This window comes from Dioscorea cayenensis, chromosome 2 (assembly GCF_009730915.1).
Source record: "Dioscorea cayenensis subsp. rotundata cultivar TDr96_F1 chromosome 2, TDr96_F1_v2_PseudoChromosome.rev07_lg8_w22 25.fasta, whole genome shotgun sequence".
Classification (NCBI taxonomy): Eukaryota; Viridiplantae; Streptophyta; class Magnoliopsida; order Dioscoreales; family Dioscoreaceae; genus Dioscorea; species Dioscorea cayenensis.
The window spans coordinates 19,069,722-19,083,448 of NC_052472.1; the positions used below are offsets into that span (position 1 = coordinate 19,069,722).

General features: G+C 37.3%; 1 protein-coding gene across 2 annotated transcripts; it reads right to left on the reverse strand.

Moving 5' to 3' along the window:
• Positions 1-1,528: 1,528 nt before the first annotated feature.
• On the reverse strand, positions 1,529-3,966 carry LOC120276993 (glutathione S-transferase T1-like). Of its 2 annotated transcripts, XM_039283734.1 has the most exons (6): positions 3,858-3,966; positions 3,578-3,638; positions 3,266-3,319; positions 2,645-2,724; positions 1,888-2,093; positions 1,529-1,594 (listed from the first exon to the last, which is right to left on the reverse strand). In XM_039283734.1, the coding sequence occupies exons 1-6, from the start codon at positions 3,928-3,930 to the stop codon at positions 1,529-1,531; spliced, it is 540 nt and encodes a 179-aa protein (XP_039139668.1). In that variant the 5' UTR covers positions 3,931-3,966. The 2 variants fall into 2 exon arrangements, 1 of the variants encoding a protein (XP_039139668.1); XR_005541426.1 differs by lacking the exons at positions 1,529-1,594; positions 1,888-2,093; positions 3,266-3,319 and having other exon boundaries at positions 2,694-2,724; positions 3,858-3,879.
• Positions 3,967-13,727: the final 9,761 nt, after the last annotated feature.

A 13,727-nucleotide genomic window follows, 5' to 3' on the forward strand; every position in this document is an offset into this window, starting at 1 on the left:
TTTCTATTTATTCAAAAATATTAAAATTTATATTTAAGTTTATAAGTGGAATCTCCTTATTATGTTTATTTATGTTACTAATTTCACTAATCTCATTATGTTTGTATATATTTCTTACTATTGAGATGACGCTAATAACGCACGCCTTCAATCGTTTATGTAAACTCATGGTTAATAATGACAATTGAGAATTTGTTAAGTTCAATGTGTCTTTACATAACATTAAGTGTTTGTTGGGCCTTTATTGCATGCACAAAATACAAAAAAAAAAAAATAATTAATTAATGTCCACTAGTTATATATATATAAGATTATAATTAAACTAGCACCAAATGTTGGATGAGTTGGCTAAAGCATGACTTCAAAATGGCAGGTTAATAGTTACTCACATCAAAATGGCAGGTTAATAGTTACTCTAACACAGTTTTCAGTGTTAATACAATTATAACTACCAAAACGACAACTAAATGCTTCATAGACTCTGTATTGGTACAGCCATAATATAAATTTGAATCATTAATTGCAAATTAATTGAAACGAAAGCACATTCTCATCAACCTGTTTATCATCAAAGCTAATGCATAACTAAATGATACTGAACAAAGAGTTTCATCAATCAAAGCATGTCATAAGAAGCATACTTCATATCAAACGAGTTAGCTCCATGGTAACCCACAAGCTTTATAGTTTATATGACAAACTTTATTACTGGATGCAACACTAACTTCATGAACTAAATATCACAAATCATTCATTTTTCATCCAAAAGAAGTTCGGTCATGCAATACTAACACCATATTGTTATTTATGTTACATTTTAGGAAGATGATCCATTGATTATTATCAAAGCTTTGGTTACAGTTTGAATTTTGGGCCAGATTTTATAGCAAAGTTGTCAAACTCGGTCCGAGCATTGACTCGGCCAAGACCATGAATTAGGAATCTATAGGTTTGACCAGGTGGAATCGAGTCAATAATAAAATATTAAAATATATTATAATAATTAATATATATAATAATATAATCACTATTTTTCATAACTAAAAAAAGCATAATTAATTAAATTTAATATTTAAAATTTTAATTTTATATATCACTCTTAACTTCTTAAAACTATAAATATTTAAAAAAAAAAAAATCTCAAATGTATACGATATATGTGAGTCCCGAGTGGACATGCATCTCGGGACTTACATGACCACTATCTCTCTTTTTTAAATTGATTTTTTTTCTTAATCTTCATTCCCTTTTTAATTGTAATCAAAGTATGAGCATTTAGTCATCTTCTTCCCACTCGAACTGAGACCTAGATCTCACAAACATCACTGCTACAGGTCAGTTGAAACCCAAGTTTAAGGGCATGGATGATTCCGGTTTTTTCGATCGGACTGACTGGGCTAGTCCAGATCTAACAATCTTGCTTTATAGACTGACCTCTCATTGATGATGGGTTATTGTGCAATTTTGCTTTTACTATGTACACTACTGCATGTACTTCAAAATGAGGATTCGTTGCAGCTTTAACATTTTAGATCCATTGTAGGATCTTTTTACGAGGATTTAATACTCTCTCCCAATCCTTTTTGTCCAAAAGCTACACGAAGAATAAAAAGCAAATAATTTAATAAATAGTCCCAGTACGACAGCACTCATCAAATTTTTTAAAAATTATATTGAATGGGAATTTGAAGTTTGAAATTGATTCTCAAAATAAATTGTAACATCAAACAAAACAAAGAAAAAGTATAATAAGGCTCAATTGATACGGAGGTGGATAAAAGTAATTTCAGTAATCTCATAACAACATCAAGGAACTCATGCTGAATAATCTTAGGAATGTCATAACAATAAATGAATGCTTGATATTATTATATTTGATAAACTAACCTCCAATTGCATTATCTCGCAAACAAGGCTGAGGTCTGCAATAGAGGGTTGAAAATTTCCCAACAAGAATTTAGAGTTTCCTTTAAGCCAAATGCTTTCGATTTTTGAGAGAGATGAGTCCAGAATTTTCTCTGCTTCCTTTGCTGCTTTCATATTCAATGGAAGACCAAATATTGGTGCCAATACACTGTTAAAAACAAGGGAGGCTGCATAGGAAGACAGTGGATCTTATAAGCCCTTTTAAGATGACATTACCGACCTTTAAATGGGGTTTTTTTTTTTATAAAATAATTGGAGGAGCATGAATTTAATTAACAATAAATATAAAAACTGCCATCATGGATGTGCATTGAAATCATATATAACATGATTCATAGAAGAAGACATCATAATAGCATAATAACTTTGCTAATGTTACAAATCCATTGTCAAATAGCATATGCATACAGATGCTTAATACATACAACTGTATTCAACGTGAAGCACATAATGATGATTTGTTTAGAAAATATAGCAGCTAACTGATATTTGTGATCAAAAGTATATGTAAGTTTCATAGGTTTTCTCCATTTCAGCAGTAAAAGTTGAATGCTTGAAAACAGAAACTGAGATCTTGAGGTTTAAATTATACTTCAAGAGAGGATTGAATGTCTACTTAACTGCTTTTAAGCTTGTCCATGATATACATGGAAGTGAACAAGAAAGAAGTACCAAATGCACAGGTTGTTAATTAAATATTACTGAAATATTCTAGTACCTAAACCACGCCGTAGGTTTGAATGATGCCAATACAAGATTGCCTCAATTCTTGCTCTGTCAGAAACATCGGCAGGATACCTAATTACAACAAGGTTACAAATATCCATTAAATACGCTCAGAAGCTCCAAAAGACAAAGAAATGATAAAAATGAATGTGTTATACTAGTGAGGCCAAAAATCACCCTTTATAAAAAAAAATTACCCAACAAGAATGCTTAGAAACATGTCACTCTCTGGCTTGGTGCTCCAATTCAGCACTTATCAGAAAGGGATCACCCAGATTTCTTCCCTTGCTCATTTCACCATATTAACCAATCAGAATTTTATACAAGAGGCCATGGCAGGAGACATTGATGACCACATAAATCATTAAAACATTATTAATTTGATCATGAAAATTCCAAAGATAGGGGCTATTTCCATAGCTAAATCTACAAGACATCCAGATTCATGTAAGATCATATTCTAGCCCTTGCCGTGAATGCCATTAAAATCAATTTTTGTATCAATATCAAGTTTCATAGATTGCAAGCTTGCAAACATAATTATTACAATTATCTTTAAACAAAAAGATGAAAAAGAACCAATAAAGACAATCACATCTCAAATGCAAAATGCCAGTGGTCCAGAACTCCTGGGAATGAACAAGTGAGATACCAGAAAATTGCATGGCTGCCCATAAAACAATAAAAATATAAGGAATACTAAAGTCAGCATAAAACTAGCAAAGCAGGAAGAAAAAAATCCTCTGCTGAAATAAATCAGTGTGATAGCCAAAATAAGAAAGAAACTTCAAGAAATGAACACAATATTCTTTCCCTTCCTTATGACTATTAGTGAAATCATAAATGGATTGCTATGAAAGCTTTAACTTTCAATTAGATGGAACAAACAAAAGGCAACAAAAAATAAAAAAAAACTTGGAATTACCTCTCAAACAGCTTAAACCTTCCATCAACAATAGCTGGAACTTGTCTCATCGGATTTATTTCTGCAATAGCACAGCACAATCAACAAAAAATATTTTCCTGAAAACAAGACAAAAATTTGATCTTTTTTTTTTAATAGGAAAACAAGTAGGATCCAATTCCACAAATTTAGATACTTTTCAATCAACTATCACGTTTTCTACAAGCATCTCAAAAAAATTAAAAATATCAACTTAAGAATTTAGAGAAAAAAAGAAAAAAAGGATTTCACAATGAAAGACCTCTGAATTCGGGACTTCGTTGTTGGGCCTTGGCAAGATCAATCCTCACCTCCTCGAAATCAATCCGGTTCATCCTAAAATCCAAATCAACTAAACCCAAATTCAACTCAACAAAATCACACTAGTAAGACAAATTCCTTGAAATTTATGAACAAAAATCTCTAAAATAACAAAATAAATATGTAAGTCGTTTCTTTCGGGTCACTCGCATCAATAGTGCCAGTGTGGAACTCAAAAAACTGCAAGTTTCTCTTAATGGAAAAAGTACCGTGTTGAGAGTCCCACAGGAATGGACGAAGATGTTCGCCTCACCTTCGACCCCAATGGCCGGCCGGTCTATGTGCCAGTCTGTTACTCCCCTCCTCTTTGTGAGGAGAATGAGAAAGACTTTCGGTCCTTTGATGACGAGGAGGAAGACGTTGGTGTGTTTTCAGAGTTCTTGGACCAGATGCTTGGAGACAAAGAGGGGTTGTTGAGTGAGATACCGACTGAGGTTGGATTGGGAATCTATTCCGGTGAGTCGCTGGCAGTTGTAGAGCCTTGCTCCCATGGTGACCAAGGTATCCCATTGGATGAATGACCAACAATGGCCGAGCGTCGCCTCCGTGGAAGTCTTGGAAGTGCTCGACTTGTTGGTGATGTGGCTAAGAAGGATGCTTGCCCGGCTTTGGTTGAGCCTTGCTCCCATACTGGTAGGCAAGTTAGTCTAACGGAAGATTATCCTGCTGTGGTAGAGCTTGGCTCCCACGCTGGTGATGGTGTCTCGCAGCTAAGCCCGTGGGCGGCCGTGTGTGGGAATGATGGTGTCTTCGGAGCTTGGGGAGTGATGGGGGGTCAAGAGGAGGCTCGGTTTGTGGAGCATGGTTGGTTAGTACGTAATAAAGATAGCATTTTGCATGGATCGAGTGGGCATCATGGCGAGCAGTGGTTGGGCCATCTGGTGGGCTCGCATGTCTCTTTTGCAGGGAAATATGGCGATCAGCAAGGTGTTGAGGAGATTGCTTGGGTGTTTGCCTTGGAGTGTGGGGTCTCGTCGGTAAGTCTTAAGATGGCGATCTCGATCCGTTATGAGGAGAGAAGGCTGACGTCCATTTCTCACTTTGAAGAGAAGACACACGCGGTGGAGTTAAACTCTCACGTTAACGATCGACGACCGACGGTGGAGTGGAACTCCCGTTGGAGGATGGTTGCATGTCGTCGATCGTCCGCAACGCGCGGCTGGGGTCCAAGGAAAGGTTGTTGGGGTTGTGAAAAAAATGAAGGGCGACTTTCACCGCGGTGGTCGAGCCATGCTCCCACGGCGGTGAAGTAAAAGCTCTGTCATGTATTACGACTCCAATTCGACGGACCGCTAGTCCCTCTATTGTTCAACATTGTGCTCTTGGACGGGCTGAGGACCGGTCTCCCGAGCATGATCATCATATGCGTTGCATTGTCCCCTCAATGCGTGGCTTGAGACCACGACGTGTCGATTCGGAGTTTGCTCGCCATCCGATGATGCAGAGCGTTTCCCTAGACGCTGATGAAGACTTGGATACGTATCCAAGTCTTATGAGTTTTGATGTTGTTGACGGACACGTGGCGGCCATGCACAAATCGGGCGTTTGGTTGGCATGTACGTTAGGGATTTGTTCCTCCTTTTGTACTTCTGGGCTGTTGATTGGTGGGGTGGGTTTTTAAGTGGGGCCAAAAAAAGTGAGTTGTTTGCTAAGTGCCCCGAGTAACTCATTGTTGGGTGGTATTGTGGTCCTTGTATTGAGCCAAAAAGTTGAGCTGCAATGGTTTAGGTGGGCTCGATCGGGAACCGAGCTGTGATGACCTTGTGGTTCTCAATTTTCGGGCCGGATTGCGGGCCTTCGCATTCTATTTTAACTGGGGTGATTTTGGGGTTTGTTTTAGTTGAAGGTTTTTAAAGTGAAGTTGGTTGATTCCTTGCTGACCACCTGTTATAGTTGGATTTTCTTGGCCCAACTTTCATTGCTACGAAGGGAGTTCGTATGCCGAGGAGGCACTTCTCTGGATACGAACTAATCTCTTAGTTTTTGAGCATGTTGTCACTTACGGTGCTTTGATGCTTTTTAGTGCCTTCGACTTTTTTGGAGGTCCATCTGATTCGTCTGCTTTTATTTTTAATTGAAGTGGTTTATCCACCTTTTCAAAAAAAAAAAAAACTAGTTTTGTTATTTTGTGGAGTTCGTTTTTACAAGTATACCCCTAAAAAATTTAGAATTACACGATATCTTTATCATTTTTGATGTACTTGCACGATATTTTTCAGAATTACAAAAAAGTCCACCGTACCCACTATAAATAAATAGACTTGATTATATACCTCTCTTCAGCACCAGCATCATCTCTAACCTTTGCTTAGCTTGTAATCCCTGCACTATGGCTTCAACCTCTGGCAAGCCTCCTCCTCCTCCTTTTCCTATGCTGTTCGACCTTCTCTTAAAATCCTCAAGAAATTTCACGGTCTCAAAACCAAAAGAGCTTCAAATGAAATTCACCCACTATAATTCTACGGTGCTATTGCAGCTCTTCAACACAGAATGACAAGAAAGGATTATCCAATTCATCTCATTTTATTTTATTATATTGTTTTTTATTTTTGCTTGGAAGAGCTTAACAGAAAAATTATTCAGTTTTAATTTTTTTTTTTGGAAGAGCAAACAAGGAAAAATAAAACAACCAAAAGAAAAATGAATAACAGAAACAACAGCAAAGCTTAAAATTTGAAGTTACTTGCAGTTGCTGTCTCCACCAGCCAATTGGGAAGGTCAAGTCCTCTGTGGAAAAAATAAACGGAAGGATTTTTCAGTGCAAATTTGGCGATCTCATCCGCCACCTGATTAAGGTTCCTAAGTAACACGCAGGCACATAAGAATTTTTCAGTAATATAAATACTAGTTAGAATAAATTTTATAAATATTTATTTTTTTAATTTTATTTATTTTTCTTTTTGTTTACTGAGGTTGTTGATTTATAGTAAAAAATAATGTATTTAAATAGATTGATAAACAAGGCGATCATTTCGTTGCAAGGTGGATTTGCGAAAACTTCTGGAAAACAAAGTTAAGGTTGATTGTGATAATCTTGAACACCTTTTCTCTCTAGAGGAGATCAAAAGGGCGATCTTCGACTTAGGTGGTGAGAAAGCTCCTGGGCCAGATGGCTTCCCTCTGCAATTCTTTAAAACCTATTAGGAGGTTGTCAAGGTGGACGTTATGAAACTGTGTGAGGATTTTTATGACGGGAAAGCGAACTTGGAAAGGATTAATTGGGCATGTATTGCCCTTATTCCAAAGGCCTCGAATCTGACATCTCTAGGCGACTATAGACCCATCAGTCTGATATATTCTTCTCTGAAAATCAACTCCAAGATTTTGGTGTCTCGTCTTAGCTCGGTTATGGATTCTTTGGTTGACCATGAGCAGTCTGCTTTTCTAAAGAGGAGATGTATACTTGATAATATTGCTACGGCTGAAGAGCTAATTTTTAGTATCCATAAAAGAAGATTGATCGGGCATATCCTCAAAGTGGATTTCGCTAAAGCTTTTGACTAGGTTGATTGGGATTTTCTGTTAGAGATTTTGCAGGAAAGGGGTTTTGGTTCCAGGTGGCTAGGTTGGATCCACTATATCCTCAGTACTTTGAAAGCTTCTATTCTAGTCAATGGGTCTCCAAATGGTTATGTTAGATACAAAAGAGGTCTTAGACAGGGTGATCCTCTATCACCGCTACTCTTTGTGCTAGTGTCGGATGTGCCAGCACTATGTTTGATAATGCTCTAAACTCGCATATTCTGATTGGAGTACCACTGGGGGAGTTTGGTAGGAAATGAAATTTACATTATGCGGATGATCTCCTAGTTTTGACTGTGGGTGGAGCGGAAGACCTTAGAATTATCAAGCTGATTCTTTTGGTGTTCGAAGGGCTATCTAGGTTGGAAACAAATTTCTCTAAAACATGTCTATACACCACCAATTTAAATCAGCTTCCCGATGAGAGCACGCGAAAACATTTAATTGTGAGTTAGGCCTTCTCCCAGTTAATTATCTCGGCATCCCTATTTCGGGGAGGCGGTTGCAGAAATAGGATTGGGAGGGTTTGATCGCTAAAGTGAGAGGGCATTTATCTTCTTGGAATTCGTTATATCTATCTATTGGGGATCGTCTTACCTTGATTAACTCTGTTTTATCGACGGTGCCGACGTATTGGATGTCAATATTTCGACTTCCTAAGTGGGTAATTAAAGACATTGATCGGATTAGAAGAGATTTTTTATAGTCAGGTCCTGACATAGATCATGCGGGCTGTAGGCTTTTGGCTTGGAAAAATATTTGTCATTCTAAGGAGCAAGGGGGCTGGGGCATTCTGGACTTAATTTGGCCTTGCTGGGAAAGTGAAAGTGGAAATTCGTTTCTGGCACGAACTGAGGTGGGGCGAAAGTACTGTAATTCAATTATATTGATCTTATTGGAGAGTTGTCTAGGCGACCAAGAGGGAGAGTTTCCTTCTTTTGGTCGGGGGTGCCTAAGTGTCTTTCGACTTTCAGAGCTTGTGTCACTGTTGAGGTTCACTCTGGCGCTGACTCGTTATTTTGGAAGGACAGATGTTTCAACGGCCTTTTGCTGAGACTCCCGGAACTGCACAGATCATTTCGGACCTAAGTCTATCTGCCAATATGAATAAGGACCTAAAACTGTGGAACCTAACGATGAATGGAGCCTTCACTGTCAAATCATTCTATTGTTTCCTCGATGAGGGGGGTTTGCGTTGTCCTATTGCCAAATTTTTTTTTGAAAGGCCCATGTCCGAGGAAGGTCAATATTTTTAATTGGCTAGCTTGGAAGAACAAGATTATCACTTTGGAAAACCTTGCTAAGCACCATTGCAACAAAGTTGTCGATCGACACTTGTGTCTTTCGTGTCACTCGATGATCGAATCTTCTAATCAGCTTTTCCTTCAATGTCGTTTTCCTCTAGAAGTATGGGCGCATTTGAGTGGGGCTCTCTAATTACTGAATCTTCCCCAATCGATGTCTCAGCTGTGGGGTAATTGGAGAGCTGCTTTGCGCCCCTCGGTTAGGGTGTTTTGGATAGGGTGGTTAATGCATTTGTGTGGTCCATTTGACTTGCGCGAAATGATTGTATCTTCTCTGCTAAATGTGCAAGTCCGCTCTTTATCTTGTTGAAAACTGACCTTCTGATTTTCTCTTGGTTCTCTGCAGCTCCTGATGGTTTGGGAGTTAAGCTTGAGGACTCCATCACCGTTGTCCGTCACAGTTTAGAGTTCCTTAGACTTTGCTCTAAGGGGGTGGATGGCGCCCCTTCTCTTGAGGCGACTTAGGACATTAGAGAGGTGTAGGCCTGGTGGTGTTTGTTTTGGGTTCTACGGAGGAGACCCGTTGTTCCTCCTCGCTTCTGTTTTTGTTCTACGTCTAGTGGACTGACTTTTGTTCATTGTATTTCAATATTTCCTTTTTATTAATGCATGTGGTATATCCACTTCTTAAATAGATTGATAAAATTATATTTATAAATTAATTTTAGAGACATAATTTGAGATATGAAAACCTTTACAAGTGAACACTTTGGAATATGAATGAAATAGCACAAATGAGATATTATATTTTTTATGTTTAAGAACGCCTACATTTAAGTGTAGTTATTGCATTTAATTAATTTATAAAATATTTTTTTATTCTCCTCACATAAATGCTTTGCGCTATTCTTTTTTTCTTTTTTTTGAGGCAAACAAATTGTTCATTTCAACTAATATTTGTTCATCCCTCTCGGTTAATAAAAGAATTATTGTCTTTCTATTGTGAAAATTGGAATTTTTTTTTTCTTTGAGTATTTTTAAAGTCTAAATAAAATAGTTACACATATTAAAAATATTTTTAAAATATATATTTGTTTAATAAATAGTTATAACTGAAAATGAAATATATATATATATATATATATATATATATATATATATGACATATTTATTTTAGACCATTTGATAATCCATTAATAAATGGTAAAATAAGTTTTTTTTTTAATAATGTGGACAAACCATTAATCTCAACCATTGTGACAGATTTAATCACTCAACTACAAACTCAAAAAGAGAAAGAATTACTATCTTTTTTTATAGTGAAAAGTGGTAAATAGTACAATTAGTTAATTAAAAATTTAATAGTCTAGGTGATATATTTAAAAAAATATTTTTATTTGAAACTCTCAAGCCATGTATTCACGAATTAAAAATGGGGAAGGAGCTCTAAGAGCTATTTTTATTGATAACAAACAGAAATTACACAAGAGTTTTAAAAGATACAGACCCAAGCCAAAAGAAAACAGAAAAAACAACACAAACAAAACAATAAAACAAACACACAATAAAACAAAATAAAGATTACAAACTAATGCCGGACTTGAGGACTTGCTTTCATGAGCATAGCGGTAGATCCTTACCGATGGAAAAGAGTGAGAGCATGAGAGTTAACTCCCATGGATCGCTGATTATTGGCAACATTCATCCAGGCCTTCGGAATAATGCACACTCGTGGGAGATCAAAAGTCGAAAGATAATCGTTGATGCTGAGAATTAACGGGTTCAATCGCCAAGCTTGAGGATCACAGCCATGTTTAATGATGTTGAAGAGCTCAGAGCAAGCAATGAAGATCGTTTTAACTTGGAGATCAGACGCATGGAGTCTGCCAAGTGCAATCAAAAGGGCTAAGGATTCAGCTTCAAGGGTTGATTCTGCAAAATTATTACAGTACCCTGCACACACAAACTGAGAGTAACCATTAGTAAGATGAAAACCAGCACCATGAGTATTAGCCTCTCTATGACTCGTAGAAGCCACAAAAAGATAAGGCCCATCATTGATGGAAAAATTACTAAGTATGAGTTGCTTGCTGGAATTAAAATTTGAAGATTGAGAGAACTCCCTGACATGATTAATTGCCCTGATAGGAATGGATTGAAAGTCAGGAGATTCTTGACGAAATATAAGGTTACATCGAGTCTTCCAAATGAGCCAAGAAGTCACCCCAATTATGGACTGAACATTCAAGTCATATTCAGGATGGTCCGGAGACAGCCAATTACCAGTTGAGAACCCTTCATGAAAGACAATTTGCTTACCAATAGCATTACTAACCTGTTGCCAAACAATCTGTGTTTTGGGACAAGAGTTGAATAGGTGCTCAGCATTTTCAAAGTCAAGATTACAGAATTTGCAAAAGGTTTGAGCACCCAGATTCAACCTGTAAAGATACTCATATGTTTTAATACCATTATGTAATAGTAACCAAATGAAGTGTTTAGGCCTGGGAGCAACAGACAAGCGCCAAAGGTTGCCCCAACCATTCCAAGTATCATGGTTACCAACCGAATTGTTGAAATGGGTATAAACCATAGAGGTCAGCTTGTGATTTTTGGACTTGGGGAACCAGACCTATTTGTTATTAGCACCATTGCACACTCGGTTGAAATGCAGATAATCAAAGTTCAAGAATTCCCCAAAGATGGAGCTCATCAAAGGGATATTCCAACCATCATCCGAATCAAATCAGACATATTCAAATGGTCATAATCCACATGCATATTGAGATAGGTAGGCTTTAAAAAGCTAAAGGAATTTCAAAGTACCAAGAATCAAACATTATATTAGTAGCAGCTAGGATAAAAAAATGATGAAGCCAAAGTTGAGGTTTAATGATATCGCGATTATGCCAAAGACCTCTAAAAACCAAGAACAGTTCGCAGGAATAGTGTCAGTCCAGAAGTTCACTTGCCCATACTTATGATATAAAATGTCCACCCATATGGCATCATGATGATTAAGATAACTAATAACATTTTTAGCCATTAAAGAGATTTTAGATGCACGCAAATTCCGGATCGAGAGACCCCCCTCAGTGCGTTTAAGTGTAATATCTGTCCAACTAACTGAGTTCATGCCTTTTCGATTGCCACTCTTTGACCAGAAGAAAGATCTAGCAACCTTAGTGATTCCATCAAGGATTGTATCAGGAACTGGGTACACAGACAAATAGTACACAGGGGTGGACAACAAGACAGAATTGATAAGGATTGCTTTACCAGCCATTGAGATTTTGGAGTGATTCCAAGAAGAAAGAATATTTTCAATTTTAGCAATCATCTTGGAAAAGTTAGAAAGCAATAATCTCTTGGGAGAGATCACCATCCCAAGATACGTAAAAAGGAAAAATCGCCGCTTTTATACCCAAGAATAGAAACGGATGCTCTTTTTGAGTCTAGGGTTAAATCTAGAAGGAAAGAAAATATCCCGACTTAGATTTATTGACACGTTGACTCGTGAGCTTACCATATATAGATGCATATAAATTGATGTTACAGGCACCTTCCCTAGAAGCTAAAGTAATAAGAATTAAATCGTCCGCATACATAAGATGATTAAAATTTCTACCGAGGGAGGAATTGAATCCGAGAATCATGTTCATTGCATAGCAAAGTTAAGAATAGCGCTTAAATTTTTAGCTCAACAAGAATAAATAAATAAGAGGAGAGAGGGTCGCCCTGTCGAAGGCCTCTGGATGAATTAAACCACTCAGTAGGTTGCTTGTTAATTAACAATGAAAAGGAGGCGCACTCTTAAGCATGTTTCAACCCAAGTAATCCAAATGCTAGGAAAATTCATCCGATAAAGAGTGGCAAGAATTGCATTCCAACTCATTGTATCATATGCCTTTTCTATATCCGGGCTTTCACTAACATCCTAGGGAGGTATGCAACTCTCGATCCATCGAATGCACAACTTCTTGAAGAGCAACAATATTATCGAAAGGATTCCTATTAGCAAGAAAGCCACAATGTTCTCTACCAATCAACCGAGGCAGAACAGTTTTGAGCCGATTCGCTAAAATTTTTGAAATAATTTTGTAGCAAACATTGCAAAGCGTAAATGGGACGATAATCGAAAGCAGCTTTTAGGATTAGTTTTTAGGAATGAGAGTGATGTAAGTATCGCCCCAAGAATTAGGGATGATAGAATTGTTAAAGAAAAAGGATATAGCATTAAAGAGAGAATCTCCAACATCATTCCAGAAAAAACAATAAAATTCAGAATTGAAGCCGTCAGGTCCAGGACTCTTACCGGAAGGGAGGGATTTAAGAGCCTGATATACCTCAAGTTTGGTAACCTCCTTTGTGAGAACCACTCCTTCGCAACCGAGATCGAGGGAAGATCGGAGGAAGTGCCTCGAGAAATATCCATGACCGAGTCGTCCGAGGATCGCCCAAAGGTTCTTATAAAAGTCACGTAACTCTTTCTATGCCTTCTCGATCAAAGAATAACAACTCCAAAGAACATTAGTAATAAGAGGAATAGAGTTAACATGATTGCGACAACGAATAGAATTATGAAAAATTAGTATTCATGTCACTCCCAAGAACCCACAACTCGTCTGCACGTTGAGCCCACTTAGTGGAATTTTGCCGGTGCAAAGCAGTAAGACGATTATAAAGAGGAAAAAGAGCATTGTCAACAGTAGTTGAGTTACCATTTAAACCTTCTAACGCCTCAAACTTCAGAATTTCCAATTCCAATTTATTGATCATCGGCCTCTAAAGAATCTGGACCCCTATTCTTCCAAGTAATAAGATTAGTCCGAGCACGAGATAGTAGATGAGTGAAAGCATGCAATGGATTAGAATGAGGTATGAAAGACCATGCTTCCCGAACTACATCATGACATTCAAGGTATTCAAGCCAAAAATTATCAAATCTAAAAATTTTTTTTTTGAGGGGCACTACGAGGGAAAGAGTAAGAAGAAGAGGGGCATGGTCAGAAAAAAGCCTAGGAAGGTGTTTAATAATATAAGAG

Excerpts from the sequence above, each read along its gene's own strand:
- LOC120276993 (XM_039283734.1), bottom strand. The coding sequence starts at position 3,930 with ATGAACCGGATTGATTTCGAGGAGGTGAGGATTGATCTTGCCAAGGCC. Across the intron at positions 3,639-3,857 it reads ACGAAGTCCCGAATTCAGAG|AAATAAATCCGATGAGACAA; the intron begins GTCTTTCATTGT and ends GTGCTATTGCAG. Across the intron at positions 1,595-1,887 it reads GCGAGATAATGCAATTGGAG|CTTTTGGACAAAAAGGATTG; the intron begins GTTAGTTTATCA and ends TTCTTCGTGTAG.